The sequence below is a fragment of the Gallus gallus genome, chromosome Z (genome assembly GCF_016699485.2).
Source record: "Gallus gallus isolate bGalGal1 chromosome Z, bGalGal1.mat.broiler.GRCg7b, whole genome shotgun sequence".
NCBI classification, from domain to species: domain Eukaryota; kingdom Metazoa; phylum Chordata; class Aves; order Galliformes; family Phasianidae; genus Gallus; species Gallus gallus.
Genome location: NC_052572.1, coordinates 11,356,604 through 11,383,568, shown reverse-complemented (window position 1 = coordinate 11,383,568; position 26,965 = coordinate 11,356,604). Strand labels below are relative to the sequence as shown.

At 33.8% G+C, this 26,965-nt stretch overlaps 1 protein-coding gene across 10 annotated transcripts in view; it reads right to left on the bottom strand.

Moving 5' to 3' along the window:
• Positions 1-26,965, bottom strand: part of SPEF2 (sperm flagellar 2) — a 51,376-nt gene that overhangs the window by 16,896 nt on the left and 7,515 nt on the right. For 8 of the 10 annotated variants that reach the window (XR_005843251.2, XM_040656520.2, XM_046905978.1 and 5 more), the window contains 17 exons: positions 26,750-26,829; positions 25,116-25,332; positions 20,044-20,232; positions 18,668-18,855; positions 16,749-16,917; positions 13,220-13,436; positions 12,590-12,720; positions 12,303-12,369; positions 10,587-10,660; positions 9,730-9,833; positions 8,649-8,905; positions 6,893-7,001; positions 5,324-5,481; positions 4,079-4,215; positions 2,452-2,579; positions 2,216-2,354; positions 1,552-1,689 (listed from right to left, as the gene is read on the bottom strand). Coding sequence is in view for 9 of the 10 variants with exons in the window: in XM_040656520.2 (XP_040512454.1) it covers positions 1,552-1,689; positions 2,216-2,354; positions 2,452-2,579; positions 4,079-4,215; positions 5,324-5,481; positions 6,893-7,001; positions 8,649-8,905; positions 9,730-9,833; positions 10,587-10,660; positions 12,303-12,369; positions 12,590-12,720; positions 13,220-13,436; positions 16,749-16,917; positions 18,668-18,855; positions 20,044-20,232; positions 25,116-25,332; positions 26,750-26,829 (2,502 nt within the window). In the remaining variant the exon portion in view is untranslated. The remainder of the gene's footprint in view (positions 1-1,551; positions 1,690-2,215; positions 2,355-2,451; positions 2,580-4,078; positions 4,216-5,323; positions 5,482-6,892; positions 7,002-8,648; positions 8,906-9,729; positions 9,834-10,586; positions 10,661-12,302; positions 12,370-12,589; positions 12,721-13,219; positions 13,437-16,748; positions 16,918-18,667; positions 18,856-20,043; positions 20,233-25,115; positions 25,333-26,749; positions 26,830-26,965) is intronic. The other 2 variants (XM_025144811.3, XM_040656524.2) reach the window with 2 other exon arrangements.

Genomic DNA, 26,965 nt, shown 5'->3' with positions numbered 1-26,965 from the left:
CACAGATCTATTGTTTGTGCAGTAACAGAACCACATGGGGAATACATTTAACTTCCCACAGAAAAACCCACAGAAGTAGAGCTCAAGACCAAGGAAGTCTATTTTTGACTGTTTCTCAAACAAAACTGTAACATATAATTTACATTTTTAGTTTTGCAGTTTCAGTGTTAATTATTCATTTTATTATTTAATTTGTGGAATATGTACTAGGCTATGAAAGTAAAAAGTAGGGGTGTTTTGGGGAGGGAAAACATAAATATATATTTTTAATACATTAGTTGTCTCAAATGACTCTTCTGCCACTGTGATGTTATTTTACTTTTGTTTATTTATGCATATATTTTAAGATAAAGTTTTTAAATAGAAAGCCATATCTACAGCCTAATTACAGGGTAGTAAAAAATTATTTGATATTTTGACCTTTTTTTTTTTTTTTTTTAACCCAGTGGTCTTAGTCTTTATTTATGGCTTTATTTAGGCTCTTTGAAAATAGAGTTAATAATTTTGATGCTATTGCAGATGAATATTTCAGAAATTTTACTTAGATTACTTCAACGTGATAAAATAAGGTACTCCAACAGATAAAATAAGGGATAATCAATCCCTTGATTGATAAGCCTATAAAAATGCAACAGAATTAAAGGGCTTGGAGCCTAGCCAAAGGTGGTTAAGCCTGATTTTTCAACCGAATTAGCATAACATGGCATGCATTTAAATTTTTTCATTGCCTTCTTTAAAGTTGCCCAAGCTTTCACAACAAGGCCACTCCATTTACAGATAAGCCTGTCGATTCCATTCCATCAAGTCCAATTTATGCACCTACAATGGCAGTCACAGGGAAATATATCTTACTTTACTTCAGGAACTGAAGTAATTCACAGTCTGGATGAATGAGAGGAAAGGCTTAACATGAGGAAGGAGAGATCCAATAAAGTGAAGATGGTTTCATTAAAAAGTTACTTGTTAAATATTTGAATAAATTTTCTCAAGAAAAACAGACATAATTTTCCCAAAAAAAAAGGCCTTGCAACTTTTTATTTTAGATTGTAGGTAAAATTTCAAGTTGTAACTGATATAATTTTTTGATTTGGGAAATACAAGACAACCTTAGCAGCAGGTAGGTCTACAACAGCAGCAAATTTTGTAATCCATAAAAAAAGAGCTGATGTAAGTATGAACACAGAAGTATAAACAGTTCTAATATCTCTGATACAAAATTCAAGTAACTCACTGGGCTGATAAAACTGAAAAAGCAGCACTAAGCATTACACATTGAAAATGCATGACAGTGGAACACAGTAATTGTATTTTTCTTAAAGTTTGCTGCCTATTAAATGGTAAAACAGGAGGAATGCCATCTACTCCTGGTCTCTAGGCTAAACATCTCTAGGTATTCTAGGTAAAGTTAGAAGAAGTATGAGCTCATCTAATTTTTGATTCCTAACATATTCAGAGTCAAACACGTGAAACTCCTCTGAAGCTTACTGTCTTCCAAATCTAATTCATTGTCTCCTTCCATTACAGACTCCATAGTAGAGTTCTGTACCATACCTGCATAAGTGAAAAAAAATGGTTTATTGCAATCCCTTTATGATCTCGCAACCAGCCATCATTCATGATATCAGTACGTTCTTGCTCTGCTTCTTCCCTTCTTTTATCACAGATATCCCAGAGAAGATCTCTTAAGTCCTAAAATACAAAATAAAATATGATAAATAACTATGAAAAAAAGTGTAAATACATTTTTTTTTACTATTAAAAACTATATTTTTGCCTATGCACGAGCACATTTATTGAAGGTGTTGTTTCTTCTAAATTGTTATAAAAATGTCAAAGCCTGGTCCAAGACTTGCATGATTACAGAGAGATGACAGAAAACAGCTTTACAAATCAGCCTGACAGAATAATCTAGAGGTCTATGATAAATATAGAAGACAGAGTCAGGCTGCATTGCTTTCCCCAGGCAGAGAGGTATCTAAGACAGACATAGAATTAGAACACAAATAGTTAAGCTCATAACAGTACCAGTGACTTTCCACTTAAATGGTTTGATAACTAATGCAAATATAAGAAGAAAAGGGATGTGCAATACAAACAGTTCTCAGAAATTAAGTCACAGCTTAAACATTATTCTATTTACAAGGCTCCATTCCATTTTTGTTTTAACCTGGATAGTGCTTTATAGGTCCTAGCGTTTCTTCTTCAATTTACTTACAGTTACTCTTTGGTGTAGTTCTGCTTTTGTTTCCTCATCTTCCCGCAGGTCATCAGGAATTGAATTAAAATCTGACTGCCACTGAGATACAAACTCCTGCTTATGATCTGGATGCTTTAAATAATCTTGGAAATTTTTTCTGTAAATTATGGTAAAACTAATGTTACGAAACAGATAGAATGGCAAAGGAAAAATATACAATATAGATATTGAAATACTAAGCTATTTCTACTTACCTAATATCTGCTAAATAATATATCACAGAGTACTGTTCGTCCCGTAGACATCTAAGTACAGTTTTGATGGTATTCACATACACATTTTCTACCATTTCCCAATAAGGTACTAAAAAATCAGGTATCTCCTGTGAATATTTTAAAAAACATAAAAATTAATACATGTCTTGGCAACTCATTTACATTTATCATTAGCAAATAACAGATTATTTCATGATGTCATAGTACTGACTTGTTTCACTGTGTATTTATTTTGTTTTAGAATCATTATCAACTAATTATAAGCTGTACCAACAAATCATGAGCCTGTGCATTTCTTTGAAAAAAATGTGGCAGTATTCAAAATGAACAGGAAGTTCCCCAAAAATACTGCTGATATCTGTGTTTTTTGATACAGTCATAAATTCAGAAAGTTGTTAGGCAGTACATGACTGTTTAAACTAGTAAAAATTAAGTGACTGTCCAGTGTTTCAAAAGCGACACTTTACTGACTGACTGTCAAACAGTGCCAAAGAAGTGCATGACAAGTGGAAACCCAACAAGTTGAGTTATGGACTTTAAATGAGTCAGAAAGAGATTCACAGCATATGCCAGTTTACTGCAGTCATAAAGTCAAAACTGGTATACTTAAGGAACAGAAATATAGAACAAAATACAAAGCATCACTAAGAATCCTTCAAATCTTTATCTCAATTACTGCATGCAGTCCCATCTACCCATCCAAAAAATAAAAAAATAAAAAAATCAGTAAAACTAGAACAGACAGACCAAAAGGCAAAAGTCATGACTGAATATATTGAACTGCTTCTGCATGAGCAGAGTTAACTTTATGCCTTGATTTGAAATGCAACACTGAGGCAAAATGAAGAAGGGTTATGTAATAGATGCCTGTAACATCACGAATATCTTCACAGGGTGAATACGGAACTACTATTCATTGAATCATACAATACAAGAACTTAGGGTCATCCAGTGAATGAAGTAAGTAAGTAAGCAAAGTGTTACTTCTATTCTCCTCATAAGAAGTGTAATTATACAGGCTATACAATAGAGACTATGAAGTAAATTGCTTCAAAAAAAATTCTGTTGAGATTTACTGAATACAAAGATGTACATATAAACTTACCTCAGGAATCCCATAAATTTCACTTTACTAGGAGATAAAAAGATGTCTTGGAGAGTGTTAGAGGAAAGTATCCTAGGAGAAATATCAGTGCACGCTCTTGCCATTCCTACATTCTTTCTCCAGTACCAGTGCCCAGCCATTGCCAAAGACAAAAACCTGAGTAGATGGGTCATGACCTGACTCCAGTAAGTTTGTGCATGTATTTGTTATATCAAAAAGTATTTTTATTTTGGCCTTTGTGTGCTGTTCTTCAACATCACTGTGAAGAATTTAGCAAATGCCAATGACCAAAATTTTCAAGTGGGTTTCTTTCCTATATATTTGGGTAGGAAAAACTATTTGTATCTCAAGGTATTTATTACACAGCACTAGTGTACTTCTTACTGAAAAAAAAATATTTAATAATGTGCTGAGAAAAAAAAGTTTAGGTAGAATATGCACAAAACACAAAGGTAAATATATACTTTGATATCTAATACTTTTAATCATGAATTAAGGTACCTTTGGAAGTGGTTCATCTACATAAATCCATTCATCTGTTCCTGGCTTAATCAGTGGTGTCACAGAAACAGGGGAAAGCAGATCTTGAGGTGTAACTGGCAAAGCCTTTTCTTCTGGTGATTTTTCTTGTACATACCCTTGTGTATGAACATACAATTAATACCTCCATACATATTTTAAGTATCAGTAAACAGAAATAGACATTTATGCTAATCTAACAAATTCAGACTAACATAACAGATTCAGAATCTCATTATTTGAGTATTTTTCATTAGAACATACGCTGATCAAATATGTGATGCCATAATTATTAGAAATCTGTTTCCAGTCAGATTGTATTTTGCAGGATTGCTACTTTTCCAAAACCATCACTGTAAGAGAAACAGTAACACAGTGATTTAGTATGACTATACAGAACATTCTTTACCAGGTAAAGCAAGGTCAGTGGTATTGATACAATTCTGAGATTCATTAAAACTATCATGATTTCAAGGACTCTGCTTAATTAATGAACAGTCAAAAGCACTTATGATTTCCATGTGAGACTTGAGAAAGAATAATGTGGTGAAGGCCACATCAAGTCTTTCTTCTAATAATCCCAAAGAAAAGAAAATAGTTATTAAAAATCTGATCCTGGTTTACTTGATACAACTTTTTCTTTGGAATTCTTCTTTTTCCCTTCTTTTTACATAATTCTATTGTATGGGGTTGTATGTACCTATGTTAATTGTACGGACTGAGAAGAAACATGCAATATGATGCACCAAAAGATGCAAATAAGGTGCACTGAGTTATCCATGTTTTTACATTTCTGATAAATTAATATGTTTATAATGGCAAATTATCCTTCCTACTCCATTGTTATGCTATCCCACACAGTGTAGATGCTAGCTGTAATATTTAAATCTGGAAGAAAGGACTGGATTTAGTAATTCTTTGGTGAATTTAAATATATCCAACTGACATATTACTTTTGAAATCTTTTCAACTATTCTGAAATCTTTTCTCTAATTATCTTCGTAGCTACGTGAAATTGGTCCATATCCTGTGAAAATGTAAAAACATGACAGAAAATTTCAGAATTCCAGTGCAGTTATCAGTAACTCATAAATCCCCAAAGTTTTGTTGGTGTGGTGAAAATGGCTAGTTTTTCCACGCAGTTTTATATTTTAATTATTAGTGTTACCCATATAAAGCAAAGTCTTTTCTTAATGAACTGTAAAGAGTAGGAAAGGAAAAGCTTACTTCTATTCTGCTTCTTGTAAATTTCTTCAATCAGAATTTCCTTTACAGTTTTGCACACAGTACTTTCTTCCATCTCTGCATTGACCTTCACTAGAGTATTCTGATGGTCTGAAAACCAGTTCTCTAATTTTGGCCATGTGTCTAGGAAGCCTGAAAGTCTGCAAAAATCATATTGATGTGTACCTCTAAAATAGAACTACTGAAATAACTACAGGAAAATAAAATATTTTCCCAATAATAATAAACAAAGGAAAGACCGTAATATCTAACCCAACACTAAAGCAAATCCAGGCAGTACTTTTGAAGATATTCAATTACCGACCACATAAAGCCCCTCAGAGTAGGAAGATAGTTCTTACTCTTTATTATCATAGAATCATAGAATCACAGAATTGCTATGGTTGGAAAAGACCCACAGGATCATCCAGTCCAACCATTCACCCATCACCAATGGTTCTTGCTAAACCATGTCTCTCAACACAACATCCAAACATTCTCTGAACACCTCCAGGGTTGGTGACTCCACCACCTCTCTGGGCAGCCCATTCCAGTGCCTGACCACCCTTTCAGAGAAGTAGTATTTCCTAACACCCAGCCTGAACCTTCCCTGGCGCAGCTTGAAGCCATTCCCTGCAGTCCTATCACTAGACACATGAGAGGAGAGGCCAACCCCCAGCTCACTACAACCTCCCTTCAGGTAGTTTTAGAGAGCAATAAGGTCTCCCCTGAGCCTCCTCTTCTCCAGACTGAACAATCCCAGCTCCTTCAGCTGCTCCTCATAAGGCCTGTGCTCCAGACCTCTCACCAGCTTTGTTGCCCTCCTCTGGACACGCTCCAGGGCCTCGAAGTTTTCTTACAGCGAAGGGCCCAAAACTGGACACAGTACTCAAGGTGCGGTCTCATCAGTGCTGAGTACAGGGGGACAATTACTTCCCTGTTCCTGCTGGCCACACTATTTCTGATACATGCCAGGATGCCATTGGCCTTCTTGGCCACCTGGGCACACTGCTGGCTCATGTTCAGTCTAGCATCAATAAGTTATCATAAGTTAAATCTATGTTTTCTTGCATCACAACTAAAATAATTATGACTGATAACATAATAGTCTAAACTAGTTAATATTATCAAATATTTGAAAGCTAAAGTTGGTGCTCTGGATTTTCCTCTACATGTAAAATTTAAATAATAGTATTATAAATTTAAAAAAAGGATCTATTGATATAATAAAATATAGAAAACTACAAGAGCTGCTTTGAAGTACATATCTATTTATCTGTCTGTCTATCTATCTATCTATATGCATACATATTTGTTTTTTCAATTCATACCTGGAAAAGAAATTTTCCTTGAAAAAATACCTTGGAAAAGCCAAACATAAGAATTCCTAACTTCTAGGATTATTTACATTGTACCAAAAATCTAAGCACCTCTTTGAACTCCAATCAGAGAAATTCTTAAGTAAAATCTTAACATAAGGCATGTGCAGTCAAAGAGCACTTATGATCTTCAGATTAATTACATGCATAACCGTGTGGCTGAAGTAACTTTTCTGGACTTAAGATAACATACCTATGCAGCACCTGGTCCCTTGCTAAGTCAGTCTTCTCTTCTACGATTTTAACATCTGAATTTTGACTGCTGTCCTCCTGTTCAATTTCAGAGGGCTTTGATTTATCTGCTGTGTGGAAAACAGCACATATGAGCATATGTTGAAAAGGTAGCTACTGGACCTAAATAAGATAACTACTTTAAAAGAAAGCTACTAGATATCCTTGACGTTACATCTCCTCCTTTAAAAATTTAAAAGCTTCCCCAAAGAAAGGAAAGGACAGAAATAAATCAGAGAAATACTAAATAGAGCTGGGTAAGGACATGGAATACTAAATAGAGCTGGGTAAGGACATGGAGACTTCCATTTGAATGCAAAGTCAAGTATACCACTACATTTCCCGATTGATACTTTGCAGTCATTGAAAGCTGTAGTTGTAGAGATGTGATGGGTGGACTATTTCAGACATATATATTCTTACAGTTTGAAGGTGTTTCTGTTTTTTTCCAGTCTAACCTGAATCTTCCTTGAAGTAACTACTCCTTTCCAAAAGAGCAATGGGTAGATATACCACTGCATCTGAAGACAAAGTATCTTCTTTCTCAGAGACTTCTGAAGACTGAAAAACTACTTTAATTTATTAGAAATAAGCAAATATTGGGGTGGGTTTTTTTGGTTGTTTTTTTGTTTTTTGTTTTTTTTTGGTTTTGGTTTTTGTTGTTGTTGTTGTTTTTTGTGTGTGTGTTGTTGTTGTTGACTCTTTCTATGACCACAAGACACGTTAAGAAACAGTATCTTCCTTGGATTCCTGATACTATATCATGTACTGTCACATCTTCAAAGTGTTTTAGCACAAAAAGTCTTAAAATTAACATGAATATTAGTGCCAATACATATATCTTGATGATACAGTTAGCAAAACCTCCAACAATTTTGCATTATTCACATTCCTACCAACACATAATAGCTAAAGATAAACAATGTTCAGTTCAAGCCCTGTGCTATGTAAGTGCTGCAGTGAATACAATGAAGAGTAACCCCCTTATAATCTGGACAATATGGGAAACATATGAAAAGAACTTGTATTTTACCAAGATGAGCGATAGCAATGAAAAGTAAGTAGTCTGGAAATAAAAACCTGGATAAAAACAGTATTTGGACGTGCTCACTGAATAATATTTCTGCAGCTGCTGTAAGTTACATTTTTCCTAAGTGTTGCTTTATATGATAGTTAACACTAGCCACTGTGCTACCTCAGCTTCAGTGAAATTTCAGGACAAAAAGAACCCCACAAACACACATGCATATGCATACTTATAATCTGCCTTTGACAGAAACAAATGTAAGTATTCAGGATAACTTGGAAGCGTTCAAGATGATATGGCAAAATTAATGGATGAGATAATGTGAGATATAAAGCAATAGCAAAATAATGTTATTTTTCTCAAATTAGCATAATGTAAGGCTGGAATTGTTTAGTACAAGTGAAACCTTTAATAATGCTTGGGATTAATGTCTTATTTATATTCAGTCATATAGCTTCAGACAAGCAAAGTTAAAAGAGGTCTTACAAATAAAAGAAGAGTAAAAAAAATCTAACTTTGTAATTACAAAAAAATACAAATACTGATATTTAAAATTAAAATACACAAATTACTACCATATTGCAAAGTTCTCACAATTCAGAAGCTCCCATATTTATAACAATCTTCATATTTGCCTCACATCAAAATGTGCTTGTCATTTGACTTTGTTTAAATATAGATAGAAACTTACACATCAAGCTAGCCACACGTTTCAGTACTGTGGTGTCTGAAATATCCAATAATATAGAAACATCAAATGCTGGTAAGGTGACAGGAGGCTTGTTAGGTGTTCTAGGATTTGTTACAAGTGAGAGCTTTCCACAGTTCACATATTTTGCTTCTGTTTCATCTGGATCAATCCCTGTACAGGCTTTTTCAAATAGCCTTGCCTGATTAATTGTCGTTGGAAATCCATCCAGAATCCATCCTTTCTCTGGTGGTGTTTGCCTAAAAGTAAATGAAAAATGACATTTGTAGAGAAAAATTGATAGCATAAAATTAACACCTAAGGAAGTGCTTGTTCTAGTAGTCTTTTATTCTGAACTCAGTACATGAGATATCCTGATGAACACAGAATATTACAGACAGCATCATGATCAAAACAGTGAAACAAAGGACTTTAGAGCAGAGAACTGCATCAAAATGAGCTAAAAACAATAAACAAAACAATATTTGCTTCTTGAAAGTTTTCAAAAACAATCTCTATAGAGCTGTACTGTGATCAGATGTAATTTCATTGTTTTCAAAAAGTGCCAACTTCTGCACTGAAAAAACAAGTAGTAAAAGCAGTTTTATAACATTAAAGTACAAGTGGGAGTAAATTTAACTTAAATGACATTCATGTGGGAACTTAAGAGCTGATTGTACATGAGGATATTTGAGATAATTTTCTGTCATGCAAGAAGAGACAAAAACAAGTAACTTAATTGCTGAAATACGAATGTTTAGATAACGTATCTCACATTAAACCTAGGAGAAAAAATAGTAGCATATCCTGAAGAGTTGAAAACTGATAAACAAAATATAGACATTACTTGCATTGAATGACTGTGTATAGTTGTTTATTTTTTTACTTACTGCCAGTGGTGTACAGTAATGTCTGCAAAATTTAGGGCTGAGCATTAAATCATTGATCAGTCCCACTTTCCCAGTAGCACACTCCAATTTTCCAATAACACACTGACTAAAGAGAAATTTCTGAATCTGGCCCTAAAAAATGGATAATTACATTCTAAATAACTGATGGGGAAAAAAGCTACATAATTTCATACTTAATGGCTTCCAATAGGATGTCAACTAGTAATTCATCAGGAATACTTTTTCCTTTCTTCAACAATTTCTGAGATGCAGCACCAAGTTGAGCACGTACAGATAGCTGTGGAAGAGTGCAGTTAAAAGAACATGTAAGAAAAAAAGTTCACAGTGTTGAAACATTCACCGTTAAAATGAATGTGATTATGCTATGGCTGCTCTGAAAGTAATGTACTATACTATTATTAGTTTTAAAAGATAATGAAAACCAAAGAATAAACAAATTAAGTGCCCTTGTCCTAATGTTATTCTGATTTTCACTACTCTAAACCCAGAGATGGTTTGATTCCAGATGGCTTAAGAAAATGCTTGAAGTTAAATTTTCTGTAACAACATTTAACATCAATGTCTATATAGATATCTTACTTGCTTTTCAAGTACATTTCACAGCAAGAAAAATAAAGTCAGAGAGAACTTAAGAATTATTTTTGAATGTAAAGAAAAGAAACCTTGTGATGGGTTGAATTATTTGCGTGGCACCAGCAACATCCAGATCACATTTCTGCTATGTCAGAAATTATATAGAAAGTACCTTATCTTACATAACTGTGATATTAAACAGGATGACACTTACATACAATTCTAGCTGTATATATAACACTAACCAATATACCCAGCAATAGATTTTTACAAAATCTCTTGATATTTCACACAGAAAATGATCGCAGTTAGATCAATAAATAAAAGCAAAACAGTGACATAGTATCACCATTCTGTTGTTTGATTCTAAATAGATTATATTTTTCTAAAGATTATATTTTTCTAAGATTCTAAATAACGTATATTTTTATTGTAGTAGTTAAAATGGAATACAAACCTTGGATATGTCATTCTCTTTGTGGTCTGATACAGTTGCCTGATCAGATGGGTGTTTTTTGAAAGGATGATTACCTAAAATAGGTACATTTTAAAGTTTAACAATTCTACATGTGTAGTATTTCTTACTATAGCTAAATAATAAAAATCCAAGTCTTATTATTGTTCTCTGACCAAATTAAAACAGAAGGAATTTGCAATTATTAGAATCATAGGATCGCTGAAAAATTCAAGTTGCAAACAACCTCTTGAGATCAGTTCAACTGTATGGTAAAAAAACATCAGCTGGAATGTCAGACCACATTACTCAAGTCTTTACCAGTCTCAAAAACCTCCAGTGACAGAAACTACTGATGAAGACAACCTGTTTCAGTGCTCTCATGGGAAAAAGACACTTTCTTGCATATGGTCAAAACCAGAACATTTATAGGTATCTCCACAGCAAAATGAAGACTACTGGAAATGAAAGCCTGATGCTGACTGGGAGAAGGGCTTCCAGGACAAGCTCATTTTGAGCCAGAAACACATCTTTGCATTAAAGAAGGCCAGCAGCATCTTGGACTACATTAAGAACACCATTGTGTTCTTAATGTACAAGGAGGTTGTACTTTCCCTATACTCAGCCCCAAGGAGATCATATCTAGAATGTTGTGTCCAGTTCTGGGCTCCCCAGAGCAAGAAAGACCTGCAGACCAGCAGATCCAGAAAAAGGCCATAACAATTACTAAGACATTAGAATATCTAACACACAAGAAGAGGCTGAGAGCTCAGATAATTCAGCCCAGGGAAAGAAGTCCTGAGTGAAAACTAGTCAGTGTTTGTAAATATCTAAGGGAGGGAAGTAAAGATGAAGCCACAATCTTCTCAGTGATGCCAAGTAAAAAAGGGACAAGAGGCAATGGTAACAAACTGAAACACACTGAATTATATTTAAATAATAAAATATGAACTGTATGGGTTATAGAAAATTGGAACAAGTCACCCAAGTGAGATTGTGGAGTTTCCATACTTGGAAAAGTCTAAATCCCAAGTGAACATGGTGCTGAACAATATGTAATACTGAACCTTCCTTGAAAAGTGTCTAGGTGACTAGGTGACTTTCAGATGTTCCTTCCACCCTCAACCATTCTCTGATTGTGAGTTTACTTGATTGAGCCCAGTATCAGTTCCTTTGTTGTTAAGAGCTGTTGTAAAGAAAGGTAAAGCGAGGAAAAGAGAGGGCTTGCTTCACCTTCCTTTCAAAATGAAGCTTTTAACCTAGACCCTGTCTGTGGTGCATTATAGCCACACAGCAATCATGTCAGCACTTCCGACTCTCATTCATATTTCTTGACCTGACTTTCTCGCTCAACCTCACATTTACCGCATCAGTACATTTATCATCAGACTGATGCTTATGCTGGTCACTGTCTCTAGATCTGATCCTTTCGTCAATATGTTCACTTTCTAGTGGTGAAGTGTTGTCCCTGCCAGACTTATACTGGCATCACCTCCTAGCTCACCTTCTTGTATGGAGCAGTCTGGACTTGCTTCTCCCAAACACTAGGAATGCTCAGAAACACAAAATTCATATAGGAAACTATTCTGAAAACTCAGATGTCATGGATTCTACTTCAAGTGGACAGGAGAAAGGGGAATTGTAATTTAAATTTAATAAGAATTAAATTATATGAAATGTAATTTAAATTTGTATATTCACACACACACACACAAATACCTTTGGTTCCATTAGTAAATGTGTCTGTTAGATATTTCATTGATGTTTCTGAGAAGTTCCTCTGGACCTTTTATCAGTTAGGAAAATAAATAGATTAGAAAAAGATAACTACACAATACAAGAAAACAAATCTGTCACTTGAAGATGAACCTCGAAGTCTGTTAAGAAAAAAACTTAATTCTAAGTCTGAAATTGAGTAAGAAATTGAAACAATATACTTTTTTCCTTATAAACACCACTCTCTTTTCCCTGTGAGAGCCAAAGCCAAAGTTAACAAAAATGCTTACCTTGTATTGTTTTGCAGAACTCTCTGCTTCCTGTGAAATCAAGCTGTGTTCAGTTTTCATTTCATTATTAAGAAAAGCTTGGATGGCCTCCTGAACCAGAGTATCAACAGACAGTACCTGAATATCGCAAACTAATACACACAAAAATTAGATAGCTTTATAGTTTGAGCTGAGCATACATAAAGAGAGACTATTAATGAAATTAAATCAGTAATTAGAGGACAGCATTACAACATGTGAAGGAATGTACAATTCATTTTATTTGGACTTTTCATGCAAGTTATTTCCACTGTCTCTTCTCTGTAACCACTGCATTCACAACATGATATACATCTGCTAGTCTCTTCAATAACAAACATCTTCAGAGAAATCAAAAGCATTTTTAAATTCTCAAGAAATGCAGAAGAAATATTATAACAACACTATGTGAGAGGTCAGCTTTTTTTAATCTTATTTTGGAAGATAATGAATGAATGACTTGAAAGGAACCTCACTAAAATACGATTGCATTTGAGGTTCAAGGATCAGTAATGAAAAGATTTGCGCAAACAAACTTCATTGTAAGAGTCAACTTTAAAAGCAATAAAACATTTTAAAGACTTTTAGGTGAAAAGATAAACAAAACTCTACCTTTTTCAAGAAACTTTACACAGGTAGTTTTTCCACTAAAAACTTTTCCCAGAATACATCCCTTGATGGGAAATGAAGGAAGTACAGGTAGTGTACATCTGGGTTTTGAAGGATAGAAAATCTCCATCAGTCTATGAAGAACATGACCCAATATGTTATTATTAAGAGATTTATTTTCTCTGTTCTCTTCAGTTGGGCACCATTCCCCTGTCATATTCTGTATAAATAAATTATCAAGCAGTTAGGCAATATATGTTGTATTTCATCTTTCTATATATACATAATTATATAAATAATCATATAATAACCAAATCTGAACAGTACTAAAATTAAAATATTTTAATTGTCATAATCATTAAGCTCTTACTGCTATTCACTAAGACCTAGCTGAGAGATGAGTACTCCTACAATCATTTTTACAGTTGTCTAGAATCATTTTTTAAAATCCCATAAACATGAAAAGTCATCTCACTAATACAACCAAATGAATCAGCTATACATTTTTGGAATATAAACCCATTATCCTAGCATTCAGCACTCCAGAGATCGGACACTATTATTGCCCAGTACCACACTCACATATTTGAAAATTTGAACAAAGATTTAAAATATATTTATCTGTCTAACACACATTCAATAGTGATGACAAAACAAAACAATACCCAACAAGACAGAATCATAAGAATCTTAAATAGAAGGATGTTGTCAGAAAAATTTAACACATCTTTTGCCACGGTGTTATCGAACCCTAAAACACTACAAAAGTGCTATGAACGACATGTCCTGTTTAGGCTACAATAAGAACATTTTAATATGCAGGAAAATACTAGTTCTGTTTCAGTTATTCTTAAATGGTACTACTGTAGACAGCTGTTTGCTAGATACGTGGGGTATTAATAATCCCAATTAGATTCCGGCTTGTTGGTTCATTTAGGGTGTACAGTAAAGGGTTGAGAGGCAAAGTCAGATGTAGCAGTAAAGAAATTTCAACTTAAAAAAAAAAAAAAGAAAAAAAAATCACAATGAGGGTAGATAAGAACAGGCACAGATTGCACAGGGAGCCCCATCCTTGAAAATATTTGATAGCTGACCAGAAAAGATGCTGAGCAATCTATTCGGAAGTCAGATCCACTTTGAGCAAAGAGGTTGAATTACATGACCACTAAATCCTTTTCAATCTAAACTATTCTATCATTCTATAAATTAAATATTTAATTACCATGAACAGCAACATATAGTTTCATTCAAAGTTCCACTGAAATATAATATTATACACATTCATGTTCTAGGTAGAATATGCATTTTTTCAGACCTTGTAATCATAAGTTATATATTGCCATAGCATATATTCTACTAACAGAGTTTACTTTGAACATATATGCATTAGGTAATCTAATACCATGTAACTTACCATTACACTAAATGAGAATACGACGTATATTTAATCAGTTAAAACCAGAAAAAAAGTATTTCTGAGCTCTAAAATATCTCCTCCCTAAAATATCTCAGAGGGTGTACTTCTTAATAAGTTGTGGAAAAGATTAGTTTAAAAAAAAAGATCAAATCCTTGAACTATCTTCCTTAAACTATTGAGTTCAAGCCTTGAACTATTTTCCTTAAAAATTATGAGAAGTGAGAGATCAATTTTTTAAAATTCTATCCAACCTGTAGTACAAATGAATTCTAAATGGGGTGGGTTTCTTATTTGAAGTACTCACCTTTCAAACTTCTTGCCTTTTTAATCAGAAGATTGCTGGACCATACCTGTCCTTAGTTAAACTAGGTTACCAGTCAGAAACAAGTTTGCAGGTATCCAGGACAGAGTTACCTAATTCCTGGTCAACACTCTCAAATAAAATTGGAAATTATTTAATATTGTGGGTGGTGCCTACTGTTATGTTTCTTTTTCATGAATTGTATTAATTTATTAAGTGATTAGCCATAAGTGATGTTGTGGTAGTTTCCAAATATTTCCAGGCTTATTCTATTGTGGAATGTGCAACAGACCGATAGTGCATACTTTTGTCCTTTTATTTTATCAAATATGTTTCTTTAACTCAGCATTCTTAATAAAAAAACTTATTATTCTTGACACATGCCAGGTTTCCAGTGCTGGGCTTTTTTCTTAGGTGAAGAAATCATGATAAGCACTGCCAGAATGCCCAGACAATACAATTTCAAGATAGAATAGTCTGAAGGTATTAGCTGTTCACTTTGGTTTTCAGATGACATGAGTGTGGATTGGTGCCAACAATTTTACACAAGTCACAAGGTATTATTTCTGGTTAATATGCATTCAGAAAAGTGCAAGACCAATAACGTCTGGAAAAGAATAAGTACATGAATATACATTTGAAATAGGCTGGTAATGAAAAAGATGCTTTAAATGTGTCAGGAAATGTTTAACACCATTACTGGCCTTATACTGAAAGAAGACTACTAGATTCTGCAATACAAATAATAATATGACTGAAAATAATCAGTTTTCTTTTTCTTCCCATTTTTTTTCCACACTGAAAGGGAGTTGATCTGGTATGAATAAGTAGCTTATAATTAATCAGAAAAACATATTTTAAGATTGACACCAAAGATAATTCAGCTGTCAGGCATTTACCACAGCTCCTAACAAAAAATCAGACTCACTGCAAAAGAAAGATACAAGTCTGTTCAGGGAGTTGGTAAGAACACAAACACATTGTGATTATAATTTCCCAAAGCTTCAAAAGACAGGTTATTTGCAATGATTTACATGTATTATAGTTAAACAGATTTTTTGAAAATACTGGTCTTATGATTGTGGGTTTTTTTTTGTTTTGTTTTGTTTTGTTTGTTTGTTTGTTTGCAAAGAAATCATCAGCAATATTGTAATTTGGAAAATACTGTACAATAGTTTTTAATTATAACAGGGCAATATTCACCCTTCATCTTTCACATCTGAAATTATAAAAAGTATCATAAAGTTGAAGAAATATTTTAATTATTTTATTTGTATTCTAACAGACGGTCTACCAAAATATCAGCCATTTAAATTAATTTTTATGAAAGCTGCTGTCTGAGAATAGATCACCCAAACCAATAATTCCTGTTAAAAAACTTTTATTCAAAATTAATGGAATTAAGACTACCCGGTTTTATAATAGACACTGTATTCTTCTCACTTGTTTTTGCTCGTCTCCTCACATTTTCAAATGTGGTAGCATTAACCACACTTTCAAATTCCAATTAGCTAAAATTAATTGCACAGTAATTTCCTTGTTTATCTTACTTACTCAGTACATAAATACAATTAATGTTATATGTAAGCATTAAATTTTAAATGTTTTAAAATTGCAGCAGCTCTCTGCTGCTACTGACATACAGAATAGCCATATATTTCCAGTAGAACCTCATGTAATGAAAAGAAAATGCATGTCAAATTCTGATGTCATAAACTACTGAAAGAACAAAATGTAACATTACAACGAAATTTTTACAATTATGAACAATCAAGGTGTATTATATTCCATTATGGCCTATCAGTTTCATCTACCTTGTATTCATCATAATCTTTTTCATCTAATAGATCCATTTTATTCAACTCCAGAAGTTGTTCTGGGCTTGGTTCACTTGGCAAAGTTTTAATTGAGGCTTTTTCATATATTGAGTTTCCATTAAAAAATAATTCCTTCCAATCACAGATCAGTTTTAACGGAACTTTGCTGCAGTAGAAAACAAAGAAAGAAACAAACCTGAAGGCATTCCAAAACAAAAATAAAAGCAGATAGACATCTGAGAACAGTGAAACCAAATTTATAAGAATCACAATCATGAAATATGGATATGCTAAACTAGATATGGTTTATAACACTTTCTGTAATTGCTACAGCTTTTTAGGGGGGAAACCATAAAAATACTTACTGTGGCAGCTTACTTGTATGAAGGCAGTATCTTCCTAAGTGTGTCAGCACACAGTGGTATTTAGCTAGTAGAGCTGTGCAGGTACAGTTTTGCTGCAACTAAATTCACTGCTCCAAAATGCTATTTTCTTCTGTGGGGTAAAGCCTCCCCTCACCAAAAACCCATACTTTTTTTTTTTTTTTTTTTCCTGGAAGCTAAAATTTATTCAGAATTCTACCAACAGTTAAGATACTTCTTTTCCTTTGCAAAGGAAAAATATTCCTCTGAAACAAGACAAACTGCATGTAGTAAAAAGTAATTAAACAATTATTGCTATTGCTAAATGCAAACATGATACCGACATCTTTACATGCTAAATCCTATAAACAACTGTTTAAATTTGACAAATGCTCAAAATGTTCTATTTTGAATAGAACTAGATTTCTTTTTTCTTTTTCTCTTTTTCTCTTTTCCTTTTTTTTTTTTTTTTTTTTTTTTTTAGTAATTACTATAGAGGTGTATTGCAGCTTTAAATAACCTATTTGTGGTTTAGAAATAATTGAATACATATCGTATGCACCCTGCACAATAAAGTGCACAGAAACACTAGCAAAACGTATATGTAGTGGCAGTAAATGCAGGTAGAATTTTAATATACAATTTTTGAAAAAATATTTCAGCTATTTATAGATACTGTTCACTAGTGCAAGCAAATGTGAAAAGCAAATGTGACAACTAGCCTTCACTGGAATAATGACTGTGTCACAAAAGGAAATTGCCACTAAACAGTGCCTAGAGTACTTTCATCAAATACTTTCTGGGCCTAATTTTAGATAATTTCCATAAACTATAAACATATATATTTCATATGATTACAGTTTTAGTACACAATTACACCAAAAGTAAGAATTTTAGGCACACTTTCTTATTTTGTAGGCCTTATCCCATAGTCTAATCACTGGATATTAGTGAAAGAACAAGAGCAATTGAGAACCGAAGTTTTCATGCAGCCATGTGGAAGCTGCTGCCTTTTTAGGATCTTGTCGGAAAACCTGCAGCACTGGGGCATGTCAGAAGAAGGAATCACAGCTTGTAGGAGTCAGAATATTTTGGACTGAGCTGCTATTTTTAAGACAGCCCAGGCAGGCTGATGTACATTACAAAACTAATTCTGTTTGTATTACATTGGGTAAACATTCAGGCAGTGGAGCAACTTAGAATGAGATGAGCACTTTTCAGTTTTTAGCTTTTAAAATAAGGAATTTATGCATGTAAAAGAAAGTCAGTATCTCCACGTGTCATAAGGAAATGAGGGCCCACTAGCTCAAAGGATTGAAGTTAGCTGAATTTTCAAGGAATTAGGGCTTTAGCACTAGTTTGCCTGGTATTATGCATCAGTGAATCCTCACATGAAAGGAGTATCATCATTTTCTCACATTAAGTAATTCAAGCTGTCATTCAAGATTTCTGGGTATCCACATAAAACATTACTGGTGCTTAAATCAGCATGAATGATTAAGTCTAACAGCTACCTAACACCTGTTCGTTTTGCCTAACAGCTACCATACTCACTTGTTTGTCAATACTCGATACTCTCCTATTTTTGTTGACAAATCAACAATCTGATCAATCACTTCCCAACATGCAGAATAATGCTTTTTATAACGAGCTTGAGCTCTTTCAATGGCAATTTTCTCATGACGCTCTCTTTCCTTGACACTTTGTTCTTCATAATCAATTTTTTCTTGTTTTGCAAGAGCCTAGAATTTTTTTAAAGAGTACATTTGAGATTGCAAAGAAAATTAAACTGCAAAAATGCACCATTATTGATAAGAAAACAAACTTGCTCAGTTAAGGTAAGAAATGAAAACAGATCCTCATGAGAGATGAGACAGCGAACATTAACATACAATGAAATCTAAGAACTGCTATTCATTGTGCAATTCCCCCCCCCCCCGTTTTTTTTTTCTTCCTTACTAGGAAAATATAATGAAATAAAGGAAGTATGTTATTTCTTTCATGACATACATTAAGAATGTATTCAATGCTTAGGGGATACAGAAACATGAAATGAAGCTGTCTACTCTTCCTAAGGAACTACAATACAGATGCATTGGCAAAGGCTGAGTTTCACTGAAAATAATGTGGAATACTTAAATCATGTGACAAGCAGTTTAATTTAACAGATTCTGATCTGCAAATAATTTGAGATTATTAGTACCATTTGAACTTTGAGAAAGATTTTTTGCCCTGGTGGAGAATTATTAGTACTTCATGTGATCGTGTACTTCTTTTGGCCAGAAGTGTACTTAAAGAAATGCAGTAATCAGTATCTATAGATTCTGATTATATGGGAGTCTAGATGGATTGAAGGATTTAAAGCTGGTAATTGCTTTTGGCAGGAGCAAAGTAGCATTCCTACACATTATGGCCTGCTAGGGGCATAGCACTTGGCACTTTGTCACAGGATTATGAATTCTTTTATTATTATTATTATTTAATTTATAAACTCTAAGCCTGAAGGCAAAAATTAGCACTCAAAAATGAAATTCTTTATTACCAGCACTTGCCAAAAAAGGATGTTAGCAGATTACATTAAAGGAAATGAAATACATAATTCCTGAGACAAGTTTTTTTTTGCCATTTTGTTGTTTCCATCACTTCTGTCATTTTGTTCCTGCGAAACTATTTTAATCTCAGCACAGAGAGATGTTTTCCTACAAGGTTGTAATCACGTTGTAAGAAAAGATCACAATTAAATGTTAAATTGCTCAATTCCTTCCACTATGAACTTTGCAATAACTTTAAACATAGTTAAAAGTGATATATTAATCATTAGGTTGCCCCGTCCCTAGAAAAAAACTGAGTTCTGACAGCTGACAATACAAACTCCACAGATAGGTACTGTAACGCTCCCAGAGCAACTCAGGGAATAAATAACTACTTACCGCCTCTCTGTCAAGAGCTTCCTGGAACTCTTTCAGTCGTCTTTCTTCATATTGCTTTTCCCTGAAAATTCTATTTTGTTTTAACACCTCTTTCTCATGTCGAACATGCATGAGTTGAACAGCAATCCTCCGCTCCTGCTGAGATTGTCTCATTAGCCTGTAAACAAGTTGCTCCTCCTGGTAAATCTCCTAGAATACATACATTTAAAAAATATCATTAAGGATGGGTTACCAAGTATTTCATGGACAAGTCATCACTATCTCATAAAAAATATGAATGAAGTAATACAACAGTATTTATTTGCTAATTTGATACATATATCCAGAATAACATATGTATTCACAGGTATTGTTTTTGTAAAGAAAAACAAAGAATTGTAGAACAATAAAGTGAATGTTGAATACATCTTACAGACATACTAAGTATAAATACACTTGTTCAGAATAACTCAATTGTAAAGAAATTGCAATATATTTCAAATAGTTGCTTCTGAATGTAAATATAGATCCCTTCCTTGAATTGGTTGTCATTTCACTTTTCCACCCTTGCTCTGAACTTGTCCCCGTTCTCAGCCATACTCTGATAGACCCCTTGATAATCCACTCTCCTATGGGTTTGAACTCTATCCTTTTCTCTTGGGATTCAGGTAATTATCTCCTCCACTCTGGAGACATGGAATTTGGGGAAACATTCCAAACATAGAGAAATACAAGCCTTCTGGGTAACAGTTTCTGAGTTCTCAGTGGGACAAAGTATCATATGTAGAATGTCTTAATCAATGTTTTAAAAAAATCATTCTGAACCATTGCTTGAAGCATGGTTGATGTACATCATGTACTGTGAAGACTGTGGATTGTTACTTTTCAAAGTTATTGGTAAAACATAACAGTAACTTTTCACTACTGTACTTCTTTCATGCTGCCACTGGTATCTAAATGAAAGCTTAACCTAACCTAGAGTTTAGTTCCACAATCTTCATAGTCCAGAACTATTTCTGAGTTCTAATCAAAAACATCAGCTTGCCTTTCAAACTCTATTGCCAAATAGCATTCCTATAGCCCTATAGCAGAATTTTAGAGAAAACTTTGGATTCTCTGGAATTCTGATTCATATAAAGAAAAATTGCTATGAACTTTTAATTTCAAATTTGAGGACCTGAACTGGAAACTGATTTGAAGAGTTCAAATTAATCTTTCTCAGAACAGAGGAAGAGGGTAAAGCCAGACAACAGTAAAATGAAAAATAAGCCAAAAGAAAATATTACTTCTATTTATTTTTATGTCGTTTCTTTTTTCATTAGCTTTTAGTGTTTGAGGGCAGAATACACTATATAAGTTTACCTCAAAATGAAAACTCAAACTTTGTTGCATATTATCATACTTTTATGAAATAACTTATTCTACAAAGAGATCTACATCTCTCATAAACAATGGAACCAACTTATCTGTATTAGTCTTGTAACAAAAATCTGCAAAACTTGATTATTTTAATTGCGATAATAAGACCAAAACACTTTCTAATACATTTATATATTTAATGTTGACATCTGAGAGAAAAAAATATTTTTCAAATGAAACTTTCCGTATTTTTTAGTTCCTTTGTCATGGTAATTGCTATAAAAAGTATATTCCAATTAAATACTAGTCTCTTGAAAAGACGAAGCACAAATGAAAATCCCTCAGTGCTTTGACTATTTTAGACAAAATGTAAGCTTCGCTGGCATAGTATTTTATGACAGTGCACTATTTTTAATGGAGAAGAAATTATCATGTGGATATCTCAGGCTTTAATCCCAGAGAGTTTCAGCTGCATCAAAGATTATCTCCCTACAAAGATTATCACAAAATGAGAGTCTAATTCATAGTGTACTATTTGTACATTATGTACGTTATGTTTTTATATCATCACAGATACAACTCTAAAATGGAAAACAATTTTAGATGCACTTTGCATGTTCATACGCATCCTATGTGTCATTTGATACATTTCAGGTAATCAAATTAACCAATAGCACTGCCTACTGAATAGTGTATCTACCCAATTGTCTTATTCATCAGATCCAGACAATAAGAGAAGACACAATGCTGCCTCAGTTCTATCCACTGCTTCTTCAGACTCAGTACTTCATTAAGATTTCAAAAAAGAATAGAGGCTGAACAGACTTTTCTGCTTTGGTTTTCTTCAGCGACAGCTGTTTATCCCTAGCCATGGATTAGTACATCAAGAAGTACTCTACGGTGCAAAGTAGTGAGCCTAAAGAGACATCAAAGCACCTTATCTACCAGTACATGTTCTTTACAAATGAAAAATGAAGATTCTTTGTTAATTGGAGGGTAGAGAATTTTGATATTACTCTAAATAATCAAATATTTGGACACAAAGAGTAGGCTTAGAAGGTGTCAGCAGGAAATGCTTAAGGAATAAAAAATCTGAAAGGTGAATTAAATCAGAGCTATGGATAAATTGGAAACATGGAATCATGGAATTGTCTAAGCTGGAAAAGACTTTCAAGATCATGAAGACCAACCACTAGCCTGACTTACTAAGACCCATCAGTAAACCATATCCCTTAGTGCCACATCCACATGTCTCTTAATTATCTGCAGAGACAGTGATATTAGGCTTCATAACACCAAACATAATTTCAAAATGGTTATTATTGCATGGGGGAGTAAAGCACTGTTACCTTGCATACAAACAATGACAGACCTAAGGCTGAAAAGCTTCAAAACTTCTGAGTCTACTAGGAGACAAAACAAAAACAGTAGTTTCATTTTTGTACCTAATGTTTTACATCTACTTCTCCACAGAGGGTTCTGATATGTCTGAAGAACTCATAAATATTGTAAATAAGACCTGTTAGAAACCATTTTAAAAATTTCTAAAAAACAATGCACTTTTTTTAAACCTAATTAAAACAACAGTGGCATCCAGTGGCCAAACATTAATGTTGTGTTTATATTTCATGCTCATACATGTATTACTGAGTCAAATTATTCTGTCCCCCCCCTTTCCCAGTTTAGTTTAATCACAGATGAAACTATTCTGTCCTGATGTGTTGTCATAAGATTTATGACCAAATCTTATCACTTTGCATATATAAATCTATTTGGTTGACAAGAAATAATCTAGTAAAAATTGACTTCCTCTCCCATTTCCTTCTTCTCAGTATATAGCTGACAGTAATTTCCTGATAGCTTTTGAAATTCAAAGAGAAAATCTAAACAAAGCATTTAAAAATAACGAGTACTTTGAACAATAGTTAGTTGAAGTGGTGCAAATTAAAAATCCATTTAAGATGAAACTATGTTACTCTTAAACACTTCTATTTCCTGCCTGTAAAAATCTGACTCATATTGTAACATACTCCACTGAGAAGAGCGCCATGCAATTTTTAAGTATTCTTGCTCCCAGGCTCAGATTTCTACTGGAGTTCGCAGTGTACCAAGACTCAAAAATTGGAACAAGGTTCTTTTAGAAGAGATTTATAGGTATGGACATGAAAAATCACTGGAGAACTCTGAAGACATAAAGTACATGTCTTAATGAAATACATTAAATACGTGACTCTAGATGATCTGATGGCCTGTGTTCAATTTTTATGTATTATAATTGAAATTCTGACTTCAATGAGCATTAGAAAACCACAATTTCAGCTTGAAAATCCTTCCTGGTTGAATATTTAAAGTATTTTTCAACTATTTCGTGTAATTTTTTTTTAAAATATTTAAGGAAAAAAAAAAAGAAGAAGAAAAGAAAACAACTCAAATTACTTTGCACTTCTCTAAATCAAGCAATATCTCATTTCTGAACTTACACAGAATTCCAACTGGTTACTTCTTCCTCTGATAAAACAAAAGTGACAATAGATTCATTTAGCTGGTCAGGCTACTGTTTTGGGCAACTGTTCACTTTCCCTCTAATCCCTGCAGTCTGTGACAGTTACTGTCTCTATATCAGCAATAATGTAATTATCAGGAAGCTGGGGACACTATTGTTACCTCTGTCCTGCTTTGGAGCCCTACTGGAAACAGTCTCATAATAAGCACATTGCAGCACCTCCTTCAACTCAAACTGGCAAAGTTTATACTGCAACTAGTGGTGGAACAGCTGTTTCATCAGAATAGCTCTGGCTCATTTTGCTGTCTTAAGTCTGTCTCTACCAAATGTCAATGGTTATCAGAACCTTTAGTCCAGGTTACTAGGGTTGTACTGAGGCTGTGATAGCTAATGGAAGTTCTGGCACCACAGTGATTTCAGTGAACAAGATGGCAAAATTTCTTCATGACCTACGCATATTAGCAAGAACATTATCTTTGTCTGTGAGAGCTCAAAGACAGCATGTGCAAATAGACTCTCAGTCTAAGGCAGTACAGGTGTTCTTAGTTTTTCACAGAACATAAGTCTGCAAGAGATACTGAGAAGTACTGTGACTTCTATATGTCTATCTCAATGCAGGACAAGATTCAAATGAAATAATCTGCAACAGCCATTTTTTGACAGAGTAGAGACATCTTCCCAGGACATACATTCTACTCTATATTATGCCAAAAATCAAGCCACCATATGCAACATAAGTATATAAAACATCCCACTGCACAACATTTCGGAAGTCATCCAGTTCAGACATAAAAATATTACATTACACATTTGCAAATACAGGTTTTAAAGTGAGTAATGTCATATTTGTTGTTTTTTAATGAGTACCTTTTTCAGACCCAGTAAACATAATGATTATTTAAAGTTCAAATGTTATTATTATTTTGAAGAAAATAGCAGGCAGGCCTACAACTGATTTTTAATCATCTTAGCTCTGTTTTCATTTGAGGCTTTATGCTTTACAAGGATTAAGTATTACATGAATGTTGTAAGAAGGAATGGAAAACCGTTTTCCTTTCTTTTTTTCTTTTTCCAAGGAAAAAAAAAGGCACAAAAGTTCTTTTCAGAGATAAAGTATATATAACACCTTTTCTACCTTCCAGATGTTACTAGATCCTCCAAAATAGTATTGATTTGTACTTGCAAATAAATATTTAGGTTACAAATTGTGTATGTGTTATACTTCTCTCACCTCTTCTGCTTCATGTGCTATCAACTGTTCCATTAACATTTTACGACGTCTCTTTTCTCGTTGTTCTCTAGCAAACATATCTTCCTCCAAATATTTTTGAATTTTTCTTACATAGTCATCATCAGAATAAGTAGGTAATAGCTCAGTTGCTGCCTGTGCTGTAGTTTCTAGGGTTGTTTCTTGCAACTTCTGTGTTTGCAATGATTCTTGTATTTCACTGATAAAAAAAAATTAAATAGAAGTTCACTGGTTTTATAGAACTTATGGTTCTTTAAAGGTATTTTCATGAAGTTGGGCACAAGTCTAACATATGCACAACAGGATTATCTTGAACAGTAAAGTTCATGAGCACTGAGATTACTCCTTGATGCCCTTGTGCACCCACCAATCACTGCTGAGTCCAGAGGAGAGCTCCAGTCCTTACATAACCAATTGTCAATTAGTTCATTTGCCAATATCTTAGATAGAAAACAAATTCTGCAGAAACACACAAATTAGAATCACTTGCAGAATATAAAAGCAAGATAGGTTAATCTTTAAATATATCCATACACTCTGAGTGCACTTTCTCTCATAGTTATTAATCCGGTTTTCTTTACACAGAATTATCCACAGCAGTATAGCACCTTCTCAGAATATGGTATATGTATCACTAAAGGTGATAGAATGGCTATTCTATCTACATTTGTTGCTTGTACAACAAAACTCTAAGGAGAAAGTTTATTTTGAAATGTATTACCACATATATATGAGGGCTGTTCTGAAAGTAATGCCGTCTGTGTTATTATGTTTGTCACAATGTCAAGAAACAGATTTTGGCGGTGTGGCAGCAGACGTTGAATCTTCCAACCAAAATTCTGCTACGTTTTGTGGTTATGTGACAAATGGCAGCAGAGGGGCAATCTGATAAAATGGCATCTGACATGGAAGTATGTATGAAACAAAGATGTAACTGAATTCCTCCATGTGGGAAAAAAATGCACTAACTGACATTCATCAAAGTTTGCTTAATATTTATGGAGACCAAACAGTGGATGTGGGCACAGTGAGACAGTGGGTGGTGCATTTTAGCAGTGGTGGTAGTGAGTCACTTCTGCTGGTGCAGATTTTTGCAAACACAGCATGCAGGCTCTTGTTGATCACTAGCAGAAATCCATAGCTGAATGGTGGTGACTACATTGAAAAACAGCAGCTGAGAATTTGCCCTACCAAATAGTGTTATCATGCTCTTTGTTGTAGTTTCCAGAAGAAATAGGAGGCATTGGTTTCAGAGTGACCTACATACATCCAAAACCATTTGCTACTCTGCCTGTCTGATATTACAGACTCGATGATTGTAATGAACAGAGAATAAGAGATGCACTTCATGTCCTTTATTGCCATATATATGGTAAAAATGACACAAGGAGGGTTAAGCCATTCCTACAATAATTATAGGTTAAAACATTGTAACAGCAGAATCTGGAGCTTGAGTATTTGCAGTGCTAGTAGGAATACAGACAACCTCTCACAGGAGAATCACAGTTTAAGAGAAGAAAGACCTTGTATTTTCTTCAAGTAGCTGTTTGCATAGATAGCAGGCACTTATGGTTAAGATCCTGTCAAAGATTAACAATCGAATACTCAAATATTACCTATCAGTGACTTGGCTGTGTACTTCAAAAGCATTTCCTACCAGGGACTTCTCAAACTTGTTAATCTCCTTGTAAGTGTCCTAAAGAAATAACACAAAATTTACTGCTTCTTTTCTCTTCACAAAGCATCATAAGGAAGCTTCAACTATTCACAGATTAAATAATAAGGAATTAGTTTTGCACCATGTAAGTTCAATAGAAAAGTTTACAGTGAAA